We start from the raw sequence: 26,778 nt of genomic DNA, 5'->3' as shown, positions 1-26,778 counted from the left end.
TGTCTGTGCGTGTGTGTGTGAGAGAGAGAGAGAGAGAGAGAGAGAGAGAGAGAGAGAGAGAGAGAGAGAGAGAGAGAGTGTGTATTAAATCTCACTCATGTCGTTCCAATCCTGATTTGTATCATTTTCTATCTTTTGTGAAATACAAAAGGAAAATGTTCAAGCTGCTCTTTTCTATAAATCAAAAATGGATAATGATTTATACTTCCAAGCCCTTTGAAGTCATACAATAGCTTTTTGTGAGGAACAGAGCAAAACAGAGAAAACGTTTTGTACCAGTTCAACTCATCACTGTACATGCTGGCTTTAGGTCTGAGGCTCAATGCTCTAGAGAGGACATGAACACACAGGACTGGCTCTTCCTGGCAAACAGCACAACTGAACGGAGCGGAGCGCTGGTTTGAAAATTTCAGTGCATGCTTAAGACAATTATGGCAATCTGCATGAAAAACAGAAACACAGTGTTCCTCTCATTGCTTGGTCAGCAAGTCTTATAAGGGTGCTTTTTTGAGTTTTTGTATGGTAATAATCAAACATACTAACTAGAGAATCAGCAATACAATAATACAACTGCCATCTGACATTTGTGTACATGGACACAGGCATCCTCCAATACTGAAAATAAATAATTAAATTGTCCTAGGGATTTATAAAATTCGTTTTAGTTTTTTCCCAAATTCCATTTTTTCTGTTTTTATTTTTCTGGAAGCTTCCGTGATATAATAATAAAAAAAAGAGAGTTGATATCAAGAAACTTATATAACCCAACAACAATTTTTTTTTTTTTATCTTTTTTTCTCAAATACTGTGTTTCACATTTACACTTCAGAATTATAATTTAATTGTAATAATCAGGTCTAATCAATTGAATTATTAAAACTTTTTCCAAATTAACAATTTAACACTTTTACAGTAATAGGGCCCTATGTTTTTAGAAATTCTGTGCTGTCGGTTTTAATTATTCTGAATATATCATAACAGTGGTAATCAAATGAAGGCATAACACGTTGACAATCTAATGAATCTTTTGTTAAAAGTGAATTGCTTCAGTATGTTTAGTAGACAAAAGCGTGCCAGTTAAAAATTGCGAAATTCCATGACATTCAAATAAATTCTATTTGTATGACTGGATTCTGTCTGCTTTCCCGCATAGCATTGGGCCTCATCATCCCTACTCTGAACTACTCAACTGCACTTGACCTCCTACACTGACCTTCAGGATCCCAACTAACCAAGTTATGACCCTAACCCTACGCCAGAATAACAAACAGGCCATTTTCAATTTCTCAAAAAGAGAAATACTTATTTTCAGTATTGGAGGATGCTCTTCTTGTTTTCAGTCTCTCTTCTCACTCTGTAATCAAAACGTTAGTGCTGCACAGGAAGAGAAAATTGTCTAGACAACAGACACAGAAAGCTCCCAGACTGCAACAGGTCTGGCACTTTAGACTCGGAAGTCCACACCACACTCATCTCAGTACTTTCTTTGCTATTGCCTGCTATTGTAGCCTGTGAGAGTGTTATCAGGCGGACACATCGTTGAGGAGGAACACGGAACCTGTTCTTCCTGTTAATGAAGCTGGGCGGCTGTCACCCCTCCTCCACCACCCTTCAGCCAGCAAATACTAGTTTACATTAACCTTAACTAGGGCTGCACAATTAATCGAATTTCTAATCGCGATTACAATCATGGATGCCACAATTACGTAATCGTTCAAAGCGGCAATTAATCGTTCAAAGTCCACTTATGTTATTCTGTGTGCTTAAGATGCTTTTTTCTTCTTTCTACATGTTATCTTAAAGGTTTTTCTTTTGTTTTAATTTTAGTTTTAGTATAACACTATAATACCATTTATATTTTTACTTTTTTTATAATTTAAATTAGAAACCAATCCAATGTATAGTTGACATTTGAGGCTTAATACTACAGAAAAGCACTAAAGGTTTTTCAGTTACAGTGTTTTCAGCTTGTTTATTTTCATATAATAATACGGCATGCAGTTGCATCAAACAATGGTATAAACATCATTCAACGTAAATTGTGATAATCGTAATTAATAAATCGCAATTACAATTTCAAGGGAATAATCGAAAATTATGATTTTTGTCATAATTGTGCAGCCCTAACCTTAACCCCTCGGTCAATATTAGACGCCTGATTGGATTACAGAAATACAGTGAGAAACAAAGCAAAATCACTTAAAAAGTCCATCTAAGCTGTAAAAATCCCATAGCTATTTTTAATGATCACACCAGTTTCCTTAAACTAGAAATCATTAAATGCTCTCAAAAGTTTCAATCCAAATGTAAAACAAATTAGAGGCTTATGCTAGGTTTATCAGCACTTATTTTCAAAGATAACATATAACGAAGCTTAATTTTCTTAATCTAAATCGATTTACTTGCCATCTATATAGTAGGTAAAAATAAGAAAAGAGCAGTATGTCTGAATTCATTTTCTTCATAAAACAGTAGGCTTTTTTTTGCCCAACTTACAACATAACTGACAATATTAACTTACTGATTTTAACACGGCAGTTAAACAATAATAATAATGAATTTGTAAATGTGCTGATATTCTGGAAAACAGCTCTCTTCATTTTCAAGGCATTCTGCATTTCAATTGGCTACATCACCAAGTGAGCACCGTGACTTTTGTTTGTTTGTTTACAACTTCAGTTCACACGCCGCTACACACAATTACATTTACACAACTGCAGACAATACATATCGCACACCCCTACACTCCTAGACATTGTTTCACATAAAAAAGGCTTAGCAAAGCTTGCTGAGAGAGCAGTGACGCAGACTAGTATCAGACTAGTAAGCTGCATCTGACTCTGGTTCCCCCACACACACATCTTTCGTCACGATTAACTCTCCTCACAGCATTCTTCACATTTTAGGCCAAATAAGAAGTCTCAGCTTCCAGGAAATCTCCACGATGAGAGCTTTCACATACAAACCGACAAGAAACAGGCTTTAAGATGTGCGTTTTCTCTTTCTTCTCGAGCTCAGTCTAAACTGCACGCTTTTGACTTGGATATGGGCTCTTGACTATATGCCCCGCGGTCACATTGGGTCCACGTGGTACAAAGGAGAGTGAAAAGTCCAACCATTAACTAAATTCTCTCTCAGTATACACTTCTGGGAGGTTTATATTTGTCTCCAGAGACTTAAAAACACACTGTAGCTATGCTAGAGAATCCTATTGGTTGCTCTCAAAACAAATGTCTTACTTCACTGACTTTACCAAACAAAAAGCAGGAGCCTGGATACCACAAACGAAGATGTCAAGCAGCACATTTTACAGGAATTGCGACAATTCAGAGCAATCAGGTGTTTTGTTCTGGTTAAGAATATATACATACAGACTCAAGATACATGATTTTAAAAAGAAAGCTTCAAAAACGAATTCACTGATCATCTCCCTCTCAATGAGCTGTTGACCACAAATGGCCAAGTCATTGAGCAAGAACTGGATCGAGAATAACTTTTGTGAAGTAGACAAAGTAGATCCAACTCTGAAATGAATGATTCATTAACCAATTGGATATTGCTAAAAACACGTTGGCCTAAATGATATGCCACTCTTTTTTCTTTTATGTTTTGAAGGGCTGTATTTTTTAAATGGGGAAATTAGTTTTGCTGTACTGCTCATAACTTGCAAAAAAACAAAAAAACATAAAAAGGAATGTGATCAGATTGTGATCCTGCTTGAAAAATAAAAAAGCGATACATTTTTCCCATATCTCCCACCCCAATCTCTACTTTTATCACTGTTCCTCACACAAAACTATAGTGTGCCTTTAGAAGAACTGGGATAGAGCACATGCATTGTGTGGACTACTTTTTATGATACTTTCATGGTGTCTAAAATCTTCTTGCCTCAGTGAAAGCTTCATTTATTTTATGCGAGGAAAAGAGCAGCCAGAACATTATTCAAAGTTCCTCCTTTTGTGAACAACATGAAAGCAAGTAAATGTAGACAGAATTTCCATGAACTGTGCACTGAACTAAAGTTAAACTGTTTCTGTTAAAAGTATTAATTGGACAATAGATTTCGAAGCTACTGAAAATCAAGATGAACGTGCTCAGACACGAATAACTGAATTCGATAGTTAACGCAGCTTCTCACAATACATGGTTAAAAACCGGAATGCACTCCGTTCAACCACTCAAGCCTGATACGTGGCCAATTTACTGGCGTTTCATGCTTCCACATGTCTGTAATAAAACACAGCTTTAACTTTTTTTTATCCCAGCAAAGATTTATACAAGACCAATACTATTAATAGGACAAAAACTTTTGCCCTCCACTGCTCTGTTCTGAGAGAGTTCTTTATGTTTTTGTGGTAAAGATTACACAAGGACAACTGTAATTGCATACAAGCGTGAGAGGGAAAAGGCTTTTTAAATTGATGCACTGCAGCAAGAGGTAGAGGAAGTTGTCCTGTGTCAGCAAATCATCACGGTTAAATCAGCATTAGCCTGAAATGTCCCCTGCTAGTCCTCTCCGGCGATCACGCTTTCCTGCTCTCTGCTGCTTCACGCATGGGTCTGCACTCCGAAAGGTCACCAAAAAGGCAAAAGTGGAGCTTTCCGGTTGCAGAAAGCACTGCAGTTGAAACTTGCCACTTCTACAATTTCGAGAAAAACTCGATGCGGCCCATTCATGTCATATTGCATACTAACGCAGGACGCATTTGTCAGGATTATTTAGAAGTTACTCTAGATCCATAGTTCCCAACCCTGGTCCTGGAGGCACCACAACACTGCACGTTTTGCATGTCTCCTTTCTCTGGCACACCAATTTCAAGTCTTGAAGTCTCTACTAATGAGCCGATGACTTCGAGAAAAACTCGATGCGGCCCATTCATGTCATATTGCATACTAACGCAGGACGCATTTGTCAGGATTATTTAGAAGTTACTCTAGATCCATAGTTCCCAACCCTGGTCCTGGAGGCACCCCAACACTTCACGTTTTGCATGTCTCCTTTCTCTGGCACACCAATTTCAAGTCTTGAAGTCTCTACTAATGAGCTGATGACCTGAATCAGGTGTGTTTGATTAAGGAGGCATGCAAAACGTGCAGTGTCGGGGTGCCTCCAGGACCAGGGTTGGGAACCACTGCTCTAGATCACCAAGGGTTAAGCGTTTAGTTCATGGATCATTTCTTTTGGGTTTGAGCCACTACAGCATTGTGTAATGGAGCGAGAGCTGCCACTGCCACAATGTTTTTCTCAACCACATTGTGCTGAGTTCTAGTGTTCTCTGCCATCTGCACAATGACAGCGGTCGCGTTTCAAATCCTAGTGAGCTACCTAACTAGAATGCATTTTTGGCAGTCACAGGTTCATACAACACTGCATTGTGGCATCACAAGAGTGTTTCTGTACAGCTCAGCCTACGAAGTCCAAAAACTATTCTGATTGCTGTCAAACAATTAATCGCGACTAACTGCTACTAAGTTTTTGTTTACATAATATAATGTGTGTGTGTACTGTGTATATTTATTACATATAACACACAGTATACATTTTGAAAATAGTTACATGTAGACTATACAGTATATTTATAACTTACATTACATATAAATATTTGTAATATATAAACATAACATTTTTTCTTAAATATATACATGCATGTGTGTGTATTTATATTTGCATAATAAATATACACAGTACACACACGTTTTATGTAAACGAAAACTTTTATTTTGGACGCGATTAATCGTTTGACAGCACTAAACTATATTACAACAATGCTGACATTGCCCAAAACTGCTGTGAAATCTGATCATGCTAAGGAACGCAGCTTCACCTGTATGATACCCAAAAATGCTTCTGACTGGACGTATACGGTCTCATTATGGTTACGATGCCCAAACTGCTGTTGACTCAGAGTACATGTCTATGACACCTAAAAATGCTAACTGAGTGACTTCCAACGCGCCTGCGAGGCCCCAATGATGCTCAAAACCGCTGCGGGCTGGGCATGTGCCCCAAACTGTTGAACGTCTCTCAGCTCACCTACGCGCAATGCTGTAACAAGCAGACGGCGTATTAGCTTTTGAGACGCGGCCCACACATGCTTCTCATTCATCCATTAGTGAACAGTCTTTTCTAGCAACAGTGGTCCCAGTACGGGCTGGCGTCTTCTTACCTTGGGCAAATCCCGGAGCTGGTTGGCGTCGAGTAGAAGCTCTTCCAAACTCGCTCTGTAGCGATAGATCTCATCCGGGACGAAGAGCAGCGAGCAGTGGCGCTTATCGACCGACTCGATGTGACGGCTGCACCGCCACAGGGGGATACAGTGAAACATCACGGGAGGCTGCTCCTAGCCCTAGATAAACCCGTACTGCTGGAAAAGTTGCCACAGCAATCAAAACTCAAAGAAACGAGCTGGAGAACCCAGCTGGAGAACGGTGAAAGAGCGCGACTAGTGTCGCATACAAATCTAGCGAATGTATCGCGCGCTGGAACATGGAACGAACACGGCGCGCTCCACTTCTGCGTTGATCCCCGGAGTTTCCTTTCCGCTTTCTCACCTTTCTCGCGACATCCTTACTGAGAGGCTGAGAAGTGTGCCGTATCGCTCTTTGTGAGCGGTTACATGTCTGTTTAGTGGTGTTTTTCTTATCCCGGAGTTTATTTCCTCTTAGTCCAGTTTCTGACCCGGAACATTCACTCCTTCATTCCAGGCTGACGTCACCAATCCCAGTGGCTCCTCCCTTTTTCTATCCCTCAGTCCCTCCCCGCGCGTAAACAATAACACACCGAACTACAGAAACTACACTTCCCCTAACACACCCTGTTGCCCTTGAATAGTTATGTGGCATTCAACAAGTTCATATCGGTCATCCATCATATCTATCTGTCCATCTATCACCAAATCTGACAGATTTTATTTGAATATTTCTTATTCAATTACGGTACACTTTTACATTTTTCAAAATGCTTTTTTTTTTTTCAGGTTTAAATGAGAGCCATGACATTTCATTTTCAAATGAAAAAAGATAAAAACCGCCAGATTTAGGTTGTATTTGCTCCTTTTTTCGCATTTTGACACGTGGTCATGTTTTTAAACAACAGGAAATGTATTGCATCTTTTATCTAGATGTTTGTCATTACTATTAAGCTAATAATATTAGTAATAATAACAACAGTTTGAAACTACGTAATCATGAACATGCATGACCTGTAATAAAACTAAATTAATGAGTTTTGTGTTTCTGTAAATTGTTGTTTTAAAGACGATATTGCACACAGGTCAGCCTTTCAGTGATTGTTTTCAGTGACCCACTATGACTGAATCAACACATCATGCTTATGTAGAAAGATTGGAGAGACACTTTTCAGGATACGCTTATTTTTGGAAGACAGACACTTTCATAAAACTTCAAGCATTGACTATTAAAAAGAAAACAAAAGCTTGTCTGCGGAGGAAAAATCAATCATTACAGTTGACTGAACACACTTAGCCCTTTTCTGACAACATGCACTTTTCAGTACAATTTAAACAGCAGAAACAATTATGACAATAAACAGAAGCAATTATGAACCAAAAAAAAAAATTAGTACAAGGGATTACTGCTTTTACCCAACAGCCATTCTAAAATCATATTAGAATTTTGAAGTTTAGATACATTTTTTGAGAGCTGTGTGCAGATACCCAAAGTTTTCCGATCTAACTACTGTATGCATTGCTATAAGGCTAGTCCTTTTTATTATTTGCAATGAGCAGGCTACTGTTTCTTCCCTGCTGTCTGCAACTATCCAAACAGATGATCCACCATATAAGAATGAACGACAGTTCTAGGAGAGAACTACCACTAGATGGAGACAAACACGCTTGGGTTTGATGGCACACCGGCAGGCAAGCACCACAGCAGACAACAGATTTTGTGCTTATTTATAGTTTTAATTTCAGAATTCAAACTGTGTCTGTCATGATTGAAAAAAAATAATAATACAAAGAGACAGCTTGATTTCAAAGTGCAATTATTGTTCATACAAATAAGTACGAAGTTGATCATATTTCATCGGGTCAAAACAACCCAATTGCTGGGTTTGTCCCTATTTAACCCAGCATTTTTTAGAGTGTGTAAGCATCTTGTGGAATTACAAATTACATCAGGTGGAAAAAAACAAAAAAAGACTCCAAACGGTTTAGACAATAAGGGTGGGCGAGGAATGATATACTTTCAGTATTATCTGCTACATTCATCTGCGACTAAGCTGCTTTTTAAAGGCCTTTAGGGACTTTGCCATCATGGGGGCCACTCCTGTGAACATACAAGACAAACACCGCACATTAAGACGAGCAAAACAATGAGAGCATTTGCTCCTGTATCAACCATGTAATCAAATGATTTCAAATAAATGAAAATGTTCATTAAAATAAAAGCTGTAAATGAGAGCTGATGTCCCGTTCTGACTGTTGGTAATGTGTGATACAGGTCTCACGCTCAAATCTGCAAACCAGATAAACTACCAGATGCCAATTTTGTGCTGCTATTACAATTACACATATTATAACTATTGGAATATGGATTGACTCCTGCCAAATAAAGTGTGGTCTTTAGAGGCACAGTTGAAAACGTGTGAAAACTCACGTTTAATCTTCCGGGGGTCTTGGGCTTGGCCAGAGTTGTTAGTGGCGGGTTTTGGAGGCTCACTGAAGCCGGATCTTCCCCGATTCTCATTGGGTTTCACACTACTGTGGAGTGGAGTGATAGATTTTCTTTGAATGATATTCATCTGCACAGTCACTAGCATGACACTAATGGAAGGGAATTCAATTCCCACTCTCTAAAAAACGAACTATGTTCACATGAACTCAGTCCGAGCAGCTGAGTCCTTAGCCATCTTCAAGAATCAGCTAAAAACACATCTCTTGCATCTTTATTTGACCCTCTAACTCTAGCACTTTCTATTCTAATTCTATTCTTTAAAAAAACTTGTCCGTTAGACTTGCACTCTATTCATTTACAAACTACTTGTTTAATTAAAAAAAACAAAAAAAAAAACACTTGCTTCTCTATTCTTTTTGTGTTCTGTTTGTTTTCTTTTTATTTATTATACAATTAACAATAGCAAAAAAGGCCTCTAACAATAGCTTGCGCTATTCTTTTTCTATTCTATCAGTTTTCTTTTTCTTTTTTTAATAATAACAAAAAAACCTTGCTATGTGTACTACGTTAAGCTAACTGAGGCTTGTCATAGCACTTGCGTATCATTGCTCTTTTGTTGATTTTGATTGCTTCCATTGTCCTCATTTGTAAGTCGCTTTGGATAAAAGTGTCTACTAAATGACTAAATGTAAATGTAATGAAGGAATTTTCCATGTTGATATTTCACAGGTGTTTTATTATGAATTACGTCTCACATCGTGTTGTGTTTTAGGGTCAAAAGGAAGTTTCCGTAAACCTAAAAAAAAAAAAAGTTCACTTAAAAAAATCACAATTTTCTGAAAATGTGAGAAAATATGAGTTCGTTTCTTCATCAAATAAAAAAGATTTGGAGAAATTTCTTACAAAAAAAACAAAAACAAAAAAAAAAGTCCATCCCTTTTTGTCCTCTCACATCAAAATCCATCATCCTATTTATTTAGAACTCTTTAGAACTTTGCTTGCAAACGGTGCTTGATCTGTGCTGTGCACATTTCTCTCCTGATTCAGATGAGATGACCGTTTCACTGGAGAAAGCAAAATATGGATAGAGGACCAGAAGCAATGGTTTATAGCTAAAACACCTTTTTTTTTTTAGATACACTTTAAATACACTTTTTTTGCTTCACAAGATGTGAATGGCTGAAAGTTAAAAGTCTTATTGATGGTTTTGTTTGTTTCTTACAAACGTGCATCTTTTCACTTCACAAGACATTAACTGATGGACTGGAGAGCTGTGGATTATTGTGATGTTTTTATCAGCTGTTTTGGACTCTCATTCTGACGGCACCCATTCACTGCAGAGCATCCATTGCTGAAAAATAGTGATGGAATGCTACATTTCTCCAAATCTGTTCTGATGAGGAAACAAACTCATCTACATCTTGAATGGCCCGAGTAAATGTTCATTTTTTTTGGGTGAACTTCTACTACAAATGTCCCGACAGAAAATTACCAGTACCTTTAGAATACAGATTTTTTTTTCCCCCTCACACTGCATGATGATATTTACACAGTTGTTTTATTAATTCTATAACGGTGATGCCAGTACACACAGCTGGCTCTTTCACCAAAAGGGCTGGTTGTGGCCCTTCCAGCCTAATCTGGTCTGAACTGACCTGGCTCTGTCTGCTGGGTGAGGTAGTGTCACGGGGCCGGCCGTGCCGTGAAGCTCCTGTTGGATCCTCACATTTCTAGGTGGCTTAGCAGCTGAGTGAATAAACGCCATTTTCACCTGCCTACCTAAAGGAGAAAAACAAAAGCACAAAACATTAAGTGTGACATTAGGCGTCAACAGACCTTCAAAGCAAATTTAAAGCAGGTGGTGGGAGAAAACACACTGACATTCTGGATTTGGATGGCAATAAAATCATAGACCAGCCCTTGTAAATGTTGAAATTTCCTTACGTCTGCATGAGATCACAATCCGAATAGGGCTACATACACATTATTTGGGGTAATATGTACTAACAGAAACATTTTTTATATCCACTAAACATGAAATTTCTGCTACACACCTCTGTGTGAGGACTTAGGAGAAACGGTATTTGCGGTATTTTTGAGTCACTGCTTTCTCAAATCTACTTAGACTGGATTAAAGTATAATGTTCACATTGAATTTAGAATCAAAGAAGAGAATCAGAATCAGAATGAGCTTTATTGCCAATTGTGCTTACACACACACACAAACACACACACACACAAGGAATTTGTCTTGGTGACAGAAGCTTCCAGTGCACACACAGGGTGACAAGTGACAAGACACAGATAACAGAATAAAAACAAGTGATTAAAAATAAATATGTAAAATCAATAAACAATAGAAAAAAAAAAGACAATATATTGTATGTACAGATGTGCTATATACAAATTCTGCAAGGGAATGTGTATAGATGTAAGATTAAAACAATAGCATATGTATAATAAATATAAGTATAGACAGTTGGGTATTGCTCATGTTTTACTGTGCTCTAGATGATGCTGTATACAGTTATATTCTAAATATTTTTTCTTTCTCTAAAAGTTAGTTCCAGATTTCAAAATCTTCCTTCTGGGAACTAAGCAACTAAAACATGTTTGTGAACACAACCAGAAACTAACCGCATCATTTAAAAAAAATAAATGCAAGTCATCCATTACGATAATCTACAGTAAGAGCAAAGAGACGCTTTCCGAGCACTTTTTCCATTCAGTTGGCCAGCAAGGTCTTCATATTAGATATACAAGAAAAAGAAAAAACATGAGTACAGTACATTCCACTTCCTGTCACTTAATGTGCCAAAAATCCAACCCAGGAAATTTAAAGGGAGTCAATTTTTACATTTTGCCCAAAAGGACATTTTACGAAATTTGGTAAAAAACTACATTATGCATCTTTTAATAGTGAACATAAGCAGAATTTAGTAAAAATGCCAAGATCAATTGCAAGACAACTGCTGCGATCCCATCTATGCTAAAAATCATTTAGAAGATTAAACTGAGAAATCAAATGAGCCGAAAAAGAGCCTTAAAGAAGATGAAAACGAAAGATTGAAGGCATTAGAATTCAACCGTATCCATCTACTTCCATTAACCCCAAAGTCAGAGTTGCGCTCTAAATCTATTCATCGTCTGAGCAGACAGACGGTCAGAACCATATAACCAAAGAAGCCAACTGCATTTATGAGCCTTCAAGCTCAGCTCACCAACAAACAACACTTAAAGATGAGGCTTACAGATTACACTTACAAATCATCTCCCAATAGTCAGTCAACGTCTGTCTAAAGTACCAGCTTGGACAGTAGAATTAAACATCAGCTGACAATCTACAGTAGGAGGAAGCAACTTTGAGGCTGGAACCCAAATCAGCTGTACTACAAGCCAGCACTGGGCAACATGACATTATTGTAGAGCAGTAGATACTTTCAAATCATTTATACCATGCATATTAGGATATCAGTGGTCAGGGCTGCTTTGGGACATTAAAGAAACAATTCGCCCCAAAATGAAAATTGGCTGTCCCTCAGGACATCCAAGATGTAGATGAATTTGTATCTTCATCAGAACAGATTTGGAAAAATGTAGCATTTATCATTACATCACCAATGGATCCTCTGCAGTGAATGGGTGCCGTCAGAAATGTCAGCGTCCAAACAGCTCATAAAAACATCATCATAATAATCCACAAGTACTCCACACCACTCCATTCCATCAGTTAACATCTTGTGAAGTGAAAAGCTGCATGTTTTTAAACTTCAAACCATTGCTTCCAGCTAAAATATGAGTCCTCTATCCATAACAGAGGGTGAAATGGGATGGACATTTTCACTGGATGAAGAATTATTATGGATTATGGACTGGTATTTTGGCCAAAAGCAATGGTTTAAGGTTAAAACATTTTAATGATGGATTTGTTTTGTTTTTTACAAACGTGCATCTTTTCACTTCATAAGACATTAACTGATGGACTGGAGAGCTGTGGATTATTATGATGATGTTTTTATGAGCTGTTTGGACTCGCATTCTGACGGCACCCATTCACTGCAGAGCATCCATTGCTGAGACAGTGATGTAATGCTACATTTCTCCAAATCTGTTCTCTAGAAGGAACACAAGTACATTTTCAGCAACTTTTAATTTTTGGGTGAACGATTCCTGTAACATGTGCAAGGAAGAAACAAGGAGTAATGAGAAACTGCAGAGCACAGTGCAAATCCAATTACCTTTGGGCTTCCCGGAGTGAGCAGAGACGATGCTCTTTGTGATTTGCTTTAGTTTTCTCTCCCTCTCCTTGGACATGCGGAGGTACATCTCTCTCCAGGACTCATACTCCTCCAGCTGGGCGTTTCTGAAGTCTTTCTGGCAGTGTCTCTCCCACAGGTGGTCCGTCACCCCAATGTACACCTGTGCCAGAAATACAAAACATATATTGGGAAGTCACTTATAAGGAAAAGTACTTTTTTTCTTTTTTTATTTCTCATACCATTTTTGAACTAAAGGCTTGTTTAAAAGCTTGCAATTTCTTTACAAAAACGGGAAGGAAAAAAAAAAAGAAAACCCCAGAATGTGTAGAGCTTATAAAGTGGATAGTTCCGGTCCTTGATTCTGATTGGCTGAGCCGCGTTCAAAGCTGTTGTAAATTACTCTACAAACATACACCTTTGTTTACTTTGTGTGTTGCTTGGCAACCACTTTGTTGGAACCACAACTGTTTCTGAGGAACTACATTGTTTGGTGGAAGAATACTGTTTTTATTAATATCATTACACTTTATTTGCTCCGTTTTATTCTGTGAAACCGTACTACGTATATGGAATAACCAGTTTATAAAAGCAATAAGCCCCGCGAAGCCGTGGTTTACAGTGAATTTATAACAGCTAAGGGGGTTTTAGGCACTCCGCTTCACGTCGTACCTAACAACGCCCCTTAGCTGTTATAAATTCACTGTAAACCTCGGCTTCTTGGGGCTTATTGCTTTATTTAAAACTTTAATTGACTTGGTCATTAGGCAATTCCCACACTTCAATGCCATTATTTCATAGTTTTCATGACTATTATTCAAAATGTTAATAAAAAATAAGTCGTGTGGTTGAGTCAATGTACATCTATATGGCACACACGGTTTCCAGCATTCTCACTATGAAAGACAACAGTCAGCTTCTTACTGGATTACACTCCTCAATCCGGAGCAGCTGTTCAGGTGTGCAGCGCTCTAGTACTGGCTCCAAAATCTCAAATGGCACACCTCCAATTTCATAGAGAGCTGCAAAACGGTCCAAAAAAATAATCAAGCTCACCTGACCTCACGCAATTATAATATCGAGAGCAAAATCACAATGTCCAGTCGCATACAGTCAATGTTGTTCTGCAGCGCTCGAATGCATTGCTGGTACAGCGTCATCATGGTGGGCAGGTACGCCATCTTACTCCCAGAGTACACTTGCATCTTATTCTTCAGCCTTTGTCCAATGAAGACCGGGGCCTCTTCACAGACATCAATGACCTTTCTATCCACTAGGAAAATAAATAAATAGCTGAGATAATTTCTATTGTAGCAATGTCAAGCTTTTGGCATTTGAGAACATAGGAAAAAAAAACAGCCGATGCAAAGCTTTGACTAGGGTTGCAAAGGTGTGGAAAATTTCCAGAAACTTCCCAAAAATCCTGGAAAGTTTCCAAAATTTCTGGAACGTTTCCGAAATTTACTGGAAATGTTCCACCTTTTTGCAACCCTAGCATTGACCCACCTTTCTTTTCACTGAAGTACTGATACTGAGAAACATCCTCGCATTCAGGAAAACTGGCTGGCAAAGGAATGTTTAGCAAGTCCATCACTGACTGCTCAGGAACCTGGAGTTCAAAAATAAAATGTCTGTTATGATTTTCCGCAATTTCACATCGTTTTAAACCTGTATGACTTTGTCTTCAATAAAACACAACAGGTGGATTTTTGGTTTCTTTTCTATAGGATGAAAATCAATGGAAAGCGACTGGGGTATAAAGCTCCAAAATCTCAAATCAAAAATAGCAACATTAGCTGCATGAGTCAGGTTTGATATCAATAACATTAAAGGGTTAGTTCACCCAAAAATGAAAATTAGCCCATAAATTGCTCACCCTCAAGTCATCCTAGGTGTATATGACTTTCTTCTTTCAGACGAATCCAGTCGGAGTTATAGATCTTTCAAGCTGTTTAATGGCACTCAGCCGGTGTTGCATGCATCAGTCCAATAGCACTTAATTAAAATGCACCCATCCATAAAAATAAAAAAAATTAAAAAAAAAGTGTCTCACACGGCTCCTGGGGGTGAACAAAGGCCTTTTGTAGCGAATCGATGCGTTTTTGTAAGAAAAATATCCATATTCAAAACGTAATAATCACTTTAATCTAGCTTGCACCAACAGTTGTATACGGAAGCAGTTCCGGGCGGATGACGTATGAGGTAGTGCTACGCATGTGCTGCTGAGTCTCGTGAAAACCAACGTTTGTTAACAGGAGCAAAGGAAAACCAGTCTCCTCTTGGCTTATATCGAAATCCTCCGACATTCTTCTTTACAAATCCTCGTTTTGTACTTCTAATAAGTGACCGTTGTTTTGTTTTGATCTCTCCTGCGCTTCCGCGTGCGTCACTTCTGAGCGGCGCATGCGCAGCGCAGACCTCATACATCATCCTCCCGGAACTGCTTCTGTGTACAACAGTGAGCGCAAGCTACATTAAAGTGATTATTATGTTTTGAATATGGATATTTTTCTTACAAAAACGCATCGATTCGCTACAGAAGGCTTTTGTTCACCCCCCGGAGCCGTGTGAGGCACTTTTTTATGGATGGGCGCATTTTAATTAAGTGCTTTTGGACTGATGCACTGCAACACCCGCTGAGTGCCATGAAACAGCTTGAAAGATCAAAGACAATTTTTAATATAACTCCGAGTGGATTCGTCTGAAAGAAGAAAGTCATATACACCTAGGATGACTTGAGGGTGAGTAATTTATGGGCTAATTTTCATTTTTGGGTGAACTAACCATTTAAGCATCATTGGTTACTCTGTGTTTGGGAACTGATCCAATGTGACACTATCTGAAAGCTACAGCAGAGCGTGAGATTTTCTGGACTAAAGAACATCATTGTGGCAGAACCAATAATTTTTTTTTTTTTTTTGAAAGGATTGAAGAAAAACAACCACAAGCAACATACGCAGGTGTTTTTGTATACCGTTCTCATTGGGTCTTCTGTTACTGCTTTGCTTGTCTTCACAAGAGACACACCAGAGTTCTCTTTGTGGGCAGTTTTACGTCTCTTGGGGTTCTTAGCAACACTGAAGGATTTTTTGCGTTTGGGAGGCTCAAGGTCATAGCTCAGGTAGGCCTCAAAGGACATGGAAGGCGTTTGACAGCCATCCTCAGTCTCCATTGCTACTGCTTTGTCTGTGGCCTTCTCCATCTTTTCTTTCTTGCATGCATCTCCACTCTTCTCTCTCTGCTTTTGCCTTGCTTCAGGTCTTTTCAAAGATTTTTCACGTTTCGTATTCTCCTGTTTTTTTGTTACGCCAGAAACCTTGTCAGTCATTTTGCTTTCATGTTTTGTGTGCTCACCCTTGCCATGTCCTGAGCCCTGATTTACACTTGAATCTTTTTTTGGCTCACCCTTTTTTTCACCATTAAAGTAGATTTTGGATTTACTGGGCTTGATTTTGCATTTAGTGTCAACATTCTGTGACATTTTCTTTTCAGTACTGGAATTCTCCATTTTTGGCTTCTTCCTAGAATTGGTAGTCTCTGAAAGCTGGATGTTTTCATGTTTACTCCTTTCTTGAACATCTTTATTAAGCTGTTCATTTTGGGTTAGGCAGTCATCAGGCTTTCCCCCACTCGAACTGCAAGAAAGAACAAAAAAGTGCAGACCAGGAATACAGTACGTCACATGAAAAAGATAAAATCTCACATGCAAATAAAAACACTTTTTTTCCCCCAATTACAGATTTGTACCAGGACCAGATGATACCTTATAGAGTCTTTTGGAACAAGCATTTTCCATCGATTAACCAATATTTTTGCCACCTTTCCTGCCTCATCGTGCTTCCGAAAGGAGTTGACGACTTTTCCAATTCCCGTTTTCTACAAATGAAATATGAATATTGGAAGCTCGAGAGAAAATATTTCAATATTTTTCAAAAATAAATTAAGCTCTTACAGCGAGAATTTCAAGTGTAATGTCCAATACTTCAAGTTTCTTCAAGATTTTCAGCAGCTGAAACAGAACAGGTTAAATTAAATAATCGAAGCCAAAGCAATAATTTACTTATTACCAGGTTTTGGGAAAAGCTCTGAATTTAAAAACGGCCTCGGTTTCAATTAATGAGAATTTAAACTCCAACAAGCTACTGAACTAGCACTAAAAGGAGAACTTTATTGAATTCAATAGTTAGAATAATCGAAGCACTCATCCAAACATTAATTAATGTTAGTGTGTTTGCAGGTGTTTCAACAAACTAAGCACATTACTTGTTAGAAGTTTTGTTTAAGATCTTGCAAACCTGCTTCACATTGATTGTAAACTCGGAAAATTAGAGCACTATATGAATCAAATGCAAATGTCTGTATATTGCATTTCAAACCAATTAATACAATCTAATGTTACTGAAAATACCCCTATGTTGTGGATATCACATACAGAACAGAATTATAAACACGCCCAATTCCACGTGCCTGTTTAAAAATGTGAATTTGCTGAGCGAGCGCTCTGGTCGTGCTCTATGTATAGGGAAACCTCAGCTAAGGTACTATAAATGGGCAACGAAATAACAGCCACCCACCGGTTGTAAAATACAAGGCACTGCGCATGTGCAGTAGAGGGGTTTCTGCAATGTGCAGTCACATCAAACAAAATACTACTTTGTCAGGGCACTGCAAAAGTCTCCAACATGTTGAATGTTACATTTAAACAAAACAAGTACTGCCACATTGCCTCTTCATGGCCTAAATTGACAGACAGCCAACATAAGAGACAACTGCAGTGTTATTTTTAGAAAGACCCCCTCTCAAGTGCCTACTCCCCCATCAACTCCACCATGTCAACAGCTGCTGACATACTACATTTTCTTTTCACAGTTCACCGTCATTTTTTTCCTGTGCAAAGAGTATGTATGTGTGCACTTATAAATAAATAACATGTCATACCATTAATTTAACATACCATACCTTACATTTAAATCAAACTTTAGGTTTAAGTAGGGCAGACTTATAGTTGATCTTATAGGTTATTTAATGGCTTTTCAGCGAAATGTAAACCGTTAAACAATTACGGCCAAAAAAATCAAGAAACAGCAAACATGAAAAAGGTGACATACACTCTAAAAAATGCTGGGTTAAATATAACCCAGCGCTGAGTTAAAAAGGGACAAACCCAGCTATTGGGTTGTTTTGAACCCAACTGCTGGGTCAAAACAACCCAACAGCTGGGTCAAAACAACCCAACCGCTGGTTCAAAACAACCCAACAGCTGGGTCAAAACAACCCAACCGCTGGGTCAAAACAACCCAACCGCTGGGTCAAAACAACCCAACCGCTGGGTCAAAACAACCCAACCGCTGGGTCAAAACAACCCAACCGCTGGGTCAAAACAACCCAACCGCTGGGTCAAAACAACCCAACCGCTGGGTCAAAACAACCCAATAGCTGGGTCAAAACAACCCAACCGCTTGGTCAAAACAACCCAACAGCTGGGTCAAAACAACCCAACCGCTGGGTCAAAACAACCCAATAGCTGGGTTTGTCCCTATTTAACCCAGCATTTTTTTAGAGTGTATAAAATAAATCTGATTACACAGTTCAACCTTTCAGTGTATTATTTAGTTGATTATTGTTTTAATGTATCCCAATTGTGTTAGCCTCCTACCCAAATTATTTAAAACATGCTAATATTAGAGGTTTCGTCTTGATGACCGAATTCACAAAAAGTCTTATTTTAAGAAGGTGCATGCTAGAAATTTGACTTAAAAGTTGAATGTTATTGCGTTAATCCCGGTGTTGTCTTGCCCTTGCGGCTTTATCTTCTCGTCTGTAAAACGATACAAAACCTTCTTGTTGACAGATGCAGAGCGACAGACAGCATCCTACCGTGTGTCCTTCACAGGATTCTTTCAGCTGATGTTTTAATTGCAAAACCTTTTTCACATCAGCTGCGGCCATGTCAGCTCCTCACATGCGCCTTACGCTTATTAAAGTCTCGCCATATTTTTTCGTCACCTTTATATGGGCGGAGACGATATAAGGTATTTTACCTTGTTGGAAAGGCTAGAGTCCCCTCAGAATCATTGCACACGAGCTATCACACTTTTGAACTGATTACTGAATGTAAGCAGTTAGTTACAACTTTAATAAAACCTGCAGCACACTAAAAAAGACAAAACGCATATCCTACTGAATTTAATTGTTTGTTTGGTGTGTGTGTGTGTGTGTGACTACATAAATGCTCCTCAGTAGTCAGCTGTCATGACTACACCGTTGAAAATTTTATCACGTAATTTAATCTTGAAATTATCTGAGTTTTTAATAATAAATAAATACATACATAAGCTTAAAAGCTATCATGAAAACTTCGCAGTGCTTGCAGCTCTTCAAAATAAATCTGCACTACTTTACATATGCAGCTACTTTAATAATTGGTCCTTCCCATTAATAAAACTATTAATTTATAAATGTATATACATTTAACGTACATGGAACCCTTCCACTGCACAAAACAGAGATTATATAGCCTAGTTGGAAAAAAACCGCTCGTATTTTTAAAAATGTTCTTAACGAGAAAAAATGAATTAATTAATAAATTAAAATAAAAAACGAAACGTTTATTTTTAAGCGCGTGGAGACGCCTGAGTTCAGTTCCGTTCAGTTGCGCTCTACCTGTGCGCTATCTGTTTCCGTCCTGTTTAAGCCTTAACCCTGTTTTTTTTTTTTTTTGTCTTAATGTGTTTTTATGTTTTTCCTTCTCGTAAAACCCGCCTGACATGATCAATATACATCAAAAGCATTTCACGCCAATAATTATTTATGAGCTCTCGGTGAAACAACGGAGCAGCAAACGCTCCGCACTATTTGCGCAATCACTTCTTCTCTGTGAGCAGGAGAGGAGGAGTTGAGCGGCTCTCTATTCGGACCTCGGACGGAGCGTCTCTCTCTCCTGCGCACCAACTTGGAGGTGCAAGTCTGTCCTTCTCCTCCACCTACTTCATCTTGACATCGGTAAGTGCGTTATACTTGTCTTTATACAAAAAGATTTCGGTGGTTCATTACAGCACCTTAGTTTAACAAACAACGATCTTATCAATTACCATTTTGGCACAAGGGGGTTCTTGAGTTGATTATATTAATCTTGGTATAGGTTCTTCAGGTCAGTGTATTGGTGCTAAAAATATTGGTGCTTGTTTTACAGCATGAAATAAAAATATTTATATATGATTCATGTAGTTATTGTTAGTGGGAAAAGTTTCTTCTGTTTCATCAGGCTGTACGTTTGTTCTGATTGGAGCCTCTTTTCATATATATACATACATATAGTTAACTTAATTAAACTTAAGTGTGCATGTGTGTGTGTGTGTGTGTGTGTGTGTGTGTGTGAACTTGGTACAAATACAACACTCATAGACCCTAGGAGTAGTATTATTTTAATTTAACAAAATAAGATTTCCTCACAAATACAGTTATCAGTTATAGTACTGAAAGGACAGATGGGTTTAAATGACTTAGAGTCTATAAAAGGAACCTTAGGGCAACGGTACACTGCCTTTCTATTCTTGGCCATAGATGTGATAACTTGTGACAGATGCAAAGAGAGGAATGCCGAGGTGATATGCTGCGATAACAACTCTTGAGAGTTAATTTAGGTATTTTAAAGAGCATTAGTATAAAGCTTTACACTTCTGAGATGACTTTTTGTTTTTGAGTTGTTGTTGTTTTTTTGCTTCTTGTTAGAGTGATCCCAATAGTTAAGCAACACTGCACGTGGTTTTGAAATATGAGAAAAGTCTGTCACTACAGACTTCAGAGGACTGGTTCAGTCTGAGAATGTGATGTTGTTGTTTTTTTTGCTGAAAACACATGAAGCATTATGCAAAATGGCTGAATTAATGATACATAGAGCATTGTAAAATGAAAGATCTCTTGCACAATATTCAAATGTTGCATACATTGTTTGAGAGCAGGACTGCAACCAACTATACATTTTCATATAATCAATGAATATGGCTTTTTCAAAAATTGATTCTTGAGCTATGACTTTTGGTAGGCTACACCCAGTCTTGAATATTTGTTAACTTCCTTTTTATACAAGATTATGGTTGCTAATAGATAGTCAAATGCTGAAGTATAAGTTTAGCATATATCAATCGATGTATATTTGGTCAAAATGTAATAAGTTGGTTAAAGTATGCTGTAAACATAGAAAGTGGTCACCTCCTACATGCTAACAAGTCAAGAGAAATAGATTTGTACAGATTTGTCTGTGCACATGTGTTAAAATGTGTTCTTCGATTCATAATGTGTTTTGTAAAATGTGTTCTTCGATTCATAATGTGTTTTGTCAAAATTCTTTTTAGGTCTTGGCTGTGACCCATCACTGCAGTCATGGCACCCAAAAAGAACAAGGCCGCTAAGAAGAACAAAGCTGACATCAATGAGATGACAATTCTGGTAGAGGACATTCCCACCAACAAAATCAATGGGCTCAACACTCTCCTGGAAGGTGGAAACGGCTTTAGTTGTATCTCAACGGAGGTCACTGACTCCGTCTATGCACCCAACCTCTTGGAGGGTCTTGGCCACATGAGGCAAGACAGCTTCCTCTGTGATCTGACTGTAGCAACCAAGTCCAAATCCTTTGATGTTCACAAAGTCGTGATGGCTTCCTGCAGTGTGTACATCCAAAACATGCTCAGGAAGGATCCAGCCCTCAAGAAGATTGAGCTCAGTGATTTGTCCCCAGTCGGTCTGGCTACAGTCATCACATACGCCTATTCTGGAAAACTGACCTTGTCTTTGTACACCATTGGTAGCACGATATCAGCAGCCATGCTGTTGCAGATCCATTCTCTGGTGAAGATGTGCAGCGAGTTCTTGATGCGGGAGATCAGTGTGGAGAACTGCATGTATGTTGTCAACATCGCCGACACGTACAATCTGAAAGAGACGAAAGAGGCTGCGCAGAAGTTCATGCGGGAGAACTTCATCGAGTTCTCCGAAATGGAACAGTTCCTAAAGCTCACCTACGAGCAGATCAGCGAATTTCTCACGGACGACTCGCTCCAGTTGCCGTCTGAGCTCACAGCTTTCCAGATCGCAATGAAGTGGTTAGACTTCGATGAGAAGAGGTTGAAGTATGCTCCTGATCTGTTGTCCAGCATCCGCTTTGGAACCATCTCACCCCAGGATCTTGTTAGTCACGTGCAGATCGTTCCCAGGATGATGCAAGATGCTGAGTGCCACCGTCTGTTGGTCGATGCCATGAATTACCACCTGCTGCCATTCCAGCAGAACATCCTGCAATCTAGAAGAACCAAGGTCCGTGGAGGCCAACGCGTGCTGCTCACGGTGGGAGGCCGGCCTGCCCTAACCGAAAAATCTCTCAGCAAGGACATTCTCTACAGAGATGATGACAGTGTCTGGAACAAGCTGACTGAGTTGCCTGCGAAGAGCTTCAATCAGTGTGTTGCTGTTTTGGACGGCTTCCTTTACGTGGCTGGTGGTGAAGACCAGAATGATGCTAGAAACCAAGCAAAACATGCCGTCAGTAATTTCATCAGGTAAGAGCCGATGTCCTTTCTTTACGATCACTTAAAGGGATAGTTCACCCATAAATGAAAATTCTGTCATTAATTACTTACCCTAATGTGGTTCCAAACCTGTAAGACCTTTGTTAATTTCCGTAACATTAAAATTAAAGGGGTCATCATATGACGATGCTTTTGTGTATTTGGTGTAATGCAATGTGTTTATGTGGTTTAAGGTTAAAAAACACATTACTTTCCACATACCGTACATTATTGTTGCTCCTCTCTGCCCTGCCTTTCTGAAACTCGATTTTTACAAAGCTCATCGTTCTGAAAAGTGAGGTGTGCTCTGATTGGCCAGCTATCCAGTGCGTTGTGATTGGCCGAATACCTCAAGCATGTGACGAAAATGTTACGCCCCTCACCATATTTAGAAACACACAGCATCTCCATGACATGGCGGCGGTGGCAACAATACTACAGCAAGAATAAAAGTTACGTCTTCTTTCTTTGTGTAAACATTTGGGCAGTGTTATGCAAATCGTCCAACACAGTGACGTAGATATGTTGGGGCGTGTTTGAATGAGGCGATTTAGGAGGGTGTGGACGAGTCTTAACTTTTATAAAGAATATCTCTTTGCGTTTGACACTTTAGTCTTTGCAACTTTAGGGATCTTATATATGCATGAACAGCTTGTAACACTCCAAAGACAAAGGAAAATTTGAAATAGCATCATATGACCCCTTTAAGATATTTTTTGATGAAATCTGAGAGCTCTCTCAAAGCAACTGAAATGTTCCCAGACCCAGTAGTAAGGACATCAGTGGTTCAACCGCAATTTTACAAAGTTACGAGAATACTTTTTGTGTGCAAAGAAAACAAAAATAACGACTTTATTCATAAATTCTTCTCCTCCAAATCATGCCTTCCGCCATTATTGTGAGTACCATGACGCATGCCGTGCTTTCCTCTTTTTTTTTACGTGCAGAGGTACTCTCGATAATGGCAGAAGGTGTGATTTGGAGGAGAAGAATTGTTGAATAAAGTAAAAAAAAATTAGTTTTCTTTGCGCACAAAAAGTATTCTCATACCTTTGTAAAACTGCGGTTGAACCTCTGATGTCACATGGACTATTTTAATGATGTCCTTACTACCTTCTGGACTTGGGAACATTGCAGTTGTGTTGCTCTCTGTGGAGGGTCAGAGAGCTCTCGGATTTAATCAAAAATATCTTAATTTGTGTTCCGAAGATGAACGAAAGGACCTGGGTTTGGAACGACATGAGGGTGAGTAATTAATGACAGAATTTTCATTTTTTGGGTGAACTATCCCTTTAAGTGTCTAAAGTCTATTGGCATGTATTTTTTCGAAGTGATGCATCACTCACGAGTGTTTCCCTCATTAGATATGACCCCCGATTCAACACGTGGATCCACCTGGCAAACATGATTCAAAAGCGCACTCATTTCAGCCTCAACACCTTCAACGGTCTCCTGTTTGCTGTAGGGGGGCGTAATTCTGACGGCTGCCAGGCATCTGTCGAGTGCTACGTTCCATCCTCTAACCAATGGCAAATGAAAGCGGCAATGGAAGTCCCTAGATGTTGCCACGCTAGCACAGTTATTGATGGCAAGATCTTGGTGAGCGGTGGTTACATTAACAATGCCTACTCTCGCTCTGTATGTTCTTACGACCCATCCACCGATAGCTGGCAGGATAAGAACAGCCTGAGCACCCCGAGAGGGTGGCACTGTTCAGTGAGCGTTGGAGATCGTGCCTATGTTCTCGGTGGCAGCCAATTGGGCGGCCGTGGCGAGAGGGTCGACGTCTTGCCAGTTGAATGTTACAACCCTCACTCCGGCCAGTGGAGCTACGTCGCCCCCCTGCTCACAGGAGTGAGCACAGCTGGTGCTGCCACTGTGAATAATAAGATTCACCTCCTGGGTGGCTGGAATGAGATTGAGAAGAAGTACAAAAAATGTATTCAGGTGTATAACCCCGATATTAACGAATGGACTGAGGATGACGAATTGCCAGAGGCAACGGTTGGTATCTCATGTTGTGTTGTCACCATCCCCACACGCAAAACACGAGAGTCGAGGGCCAGCTCTATATCGTCAGCGCCAGTTAGTATATAAGCAGCGAGGAAATGTATTTGAGTTGCTAAATGTAATAACATTTTACAAAGTTTTATCTTACTGTTTGTTCAATAAAGCAATAAGCCCCAAGAAGCCGTGGTTTACAGTGAATTTATAACAGCTAAGGGGCGTTGTTAGGGACGATGCGAAGCGAACAGCTTCGAATGCGGCTCAGCCAATCAGAATCAAGGACCGGAACTATCCGTTTTATAAAGCCGCTAGGTTTGTAAACCTTGTATAAACGTTTTATAAATTTTACTCACAGATGCCAAGATTAATTGTCAGTTCGTGGCAATCTCGGAAATGTTGGATGTCAAGTCACAACATAATAATGCATACAAATTAACAATTATTTATTTATATAAGCCACTATGTTTAAAACTGAAGCGATTTGAAAACAACTAAAGATGGATGCATTTCGAAGATGGTTCGTAGGTTTTGTGGGAACAGGAAAATTCAGAGAGATTTGTCTTGGAGGTAGATTTATTGTTTATAAGGTTTATGGGAAATAGGAAATGCATAAAAAACAACACATATTTGTAAAATCAAGAGTTATCATTTTCATTGGGAAATTACTTTCCAAGTGGGGCCAATTCTCCGGTTATGATTTGATTAGTCCCTTAATGTGCAAAATGAGGTAATTGCAACACTGCAAACTGTCCAGATATATTAGACATTGTCCTTTGATCAACAATGGAGCATTGGTTGTATAGATTGCTTGAGAAAGCCAGGTCTTAACATTTCACCTACAACCTATGAGGAGTAGTTTATTTGATCATGTAATACACCGACAAAGTGCTGCTGACTCTTGGAAAATCAAGCAAGTTAATTATAAGCAGGGTTCCTGGCAAGAGGGAGCCATTAGGCCACAGAGAGAAGGACACATATCCTCAGCCCTGTAGCATTTTAGTCATGATGACCCCGTTTGAAAAATACAAAAACAGACACTATGATGGTGTGGGTGATGATGTGAAGAACACTGAATAGGACATAAAAGGATATACAGTGGTGGCATATTTTGTAAACTGCGAGAATAAATAATTGTGAAAAAAAAAAGTTTTGGCCTGAACCATCAAGAGGACAAGTATAAAATCCGCTTTGTTTCCTGATGGTTCATGATTTGTAATATTCTGGTTAGAAAACATTGTATGATAGAAAAAAAAAGTGACAACTGGACACATTTATTACTTTAATAAGGTATTGCTTATTTAAGGTAAATCAATGGATAGTATTTACAATATACTGTACATACTGTAATACATGTTGTCAAATAATAAAGCTCTGCATATTTATTAAAGCTTCTTAAGAAATGTTGCTGTTGACATTTTTCTTGGAACCTATTTTGAACAATGACAATGAGAGAGAGAGAGAGAGAGAGAGAGAGAGAGAGTTCCTTCATTCATACCTGTTTGTCCAACCAATGAAAGACATTGTTTTTGCATTTCAGTTTAGTGCAGCTAGTGGCACAGAAATAGCTTCAGGCGTAGTTCACCTAATAATGAAAATTCTGTCCTCATTTACTCGCCCTCCACTTGTTCCAAACCAGTATACAGTAAATGTTTTTCTTCTTCTGAACAAAAAAAGAAGGTATTTTGAAGAATATAGGTAACCAACCAGTTGATGGTCTCCAATGATTTCCATAGATTTTTTGTTTCTTCTTCTCCATACTATGGAAGTCAATGGGGTACATCGTCCATCAACTGTTATCTTCAGAATATCTTCTGTTGTGTTCAGCAGAAGAAAGAAGTCCATACAGGTTTGGAACAACTCAAGGGTGAGTAAATGTTGACCATTTTCATTTTTTGGTGAACTATCCCCTTACCATTAGACTTTCAAGTTCACTAAGTAAACATAATGGGCGTTAGAGTGGCAGCTAACAGACAGTATGACAATGCAAAATGCATAATAATTATGACGATGACAAGTGAATATAAAAGAAGTGACTCCTGACCTAATAGCAATAGCCCCATTTGCTTTATCACATTCACATTACTGACATCTTCAATATAAAGTTTATGGGTCACTCAAAAACATCTGCAACATTTTAAATGGAAGGTTATTCAATTTTCGTAAAAAAAAAAAAAAAAAAAAAAAAAAAATCAAAATAAATTGACGTGTGTCGGTTTAGGGAAATACCGGGAAATACCCGTAAATGGCGCATCATGCACGTGAGGTTATCTGACGGAGAGACGCAAAGCAGTTTAAAGCAGAGTCCTGCACGG

The 26,778-nt window shown here is 38.8% G+C and overlaps 2 protein-coding genes across 3 annotated transcripts; one reads left to right on the top strand and one right to left on the bottom strand.

Moving 5' to 3' along the window:
* Positions 1–8,077: 8,077 nt before the first annotated feature.
* Positions 8,078–18,886, bottom strand: eloal (elongin A, like). Of its 2 annotated transcripts, XM_016486563.1 has the most exons (11): positions 18,771–18,885; positions 16,846–16,902; positions 16,657–16,769; positions 15,868–16,528; positions 14,400–14,502; positions 14,005–14,166; positions 13,818–13,915; positions 12,876–13,056; positions 10,293–10,416; positions 8,620–8,723; positions 8,078–8,289 (listed from the first exon to the last, which is right to left on the bottom strand). In XM_016486563.1, the coding sequence occupies exons 1-11, from the start codon at positions 18,840–18,842 to the stop codon at positions 8,228–8,230; spliced, it is 1,737 nt and encodes a 578-aa protein (XP_016342049.1). In that variant the 5' UTR covers positions 18,843–18,885; the 3' UTR covers positions 8,078–8,227. The 2 variants fall into 2 exon arrangements, with proteins under 2 accessions (XP_016342049.1, XP_016342050.1); XM_016486564.1 differs by lacking the exons at positions 8,078–8,289; positions 8,620–8,723 and adding an exon at positions 9,364–9,433 and having other exon boundaries at positions 18,771–18,886.
* Positions 18,887–19,764: 878 nt separating this feature from the next.
* On the top strand, positions 19,765–24,692 carry LOC107688788 (kelch-like protein 31). Its single transcript, XM_016486559.1, has 3 exons — positions 19,765–19,895; positions 21,248–22,450; positions 23,824–24,692. The coding sequence occupies exons 2-3, from the start codon at positions 21,276–21,278 to the stop codon at positions 24,554–24,556; spliced, it is 1,908 nt and encodes a 635-aa protein (XP_016342045.1). The 5' UTR covers positions 19,765–19,895; positions 21,248–21,275; the 3' UTR covers positions 24,557–24,692.
* The last annotated feature ends 2,086 nt before the right edge of the window (positions 24,693–26,778 follow it).

Source organism: Sinocyclocheilus anshuiensis, unplaced genomic scaffold (genome assembly GCF_001515605.1).
Source record: "Sinocyclocheilus anshuiensis isolate Anshui unplaced genomic scaffold, SAMN03320099.WGS_v1.1 scaffold910, whole genome shotgun sequence".
Lineage (NCBI taxonomy): Eukaryota > Metazoa > Chordata > Actinopteri > Cypriniformes > Cyprinidae > Sinocyclocheilus > Sinocyclocheilus anshuiensis.
This window is presented reverse-complemented; position numbering and strand designations above follow the sequence as displayed.

What these genes read in the sequence shown, in the direction of transcription:
- LOC107688788 (XM_016486559.1), top strand. Translation starts at nt 21,276, where the DNA reads ATGGCACCCAAAAAGAACAAGGCCGCTAAGAAGAACAAAGCTGACATC. An exon ending in GCCGTCAGTAATTTCATCAG is followed by an intron (nt 22,451 to 23,823) that starts GTAAGAGCCGAT and finishes TTCCCTCATTAG; the next exon opens with ATATGACCCCCGATTCAACA.
- eloal (XM_016486563.1), bottom strand. Translation starts at nt 18,842, where the DNA reads ATGGCCGCAGCTGATGTGAAAAAGGTTTTGCAATTAAAACATCAGCTG. An exon ending in GTTCCAAAAGACTCTATAAG is followed by an intron (nt 16,529 to 16,656) that starts GTATCATCTGGT and finishes TCTTTCTTGCAG; the next exon opens with TTCGAGTGGGGGAAAGCCTG. An exon ending in TCACTCCGGGAAGCCCAAAG is followed by an intron (nt 10,417 to 12,875) that starts GTAATTGGATTT and finishes TTTCTCCTTTAG; the next exon opens with GTAGGCAGGTGAAAATGGCG.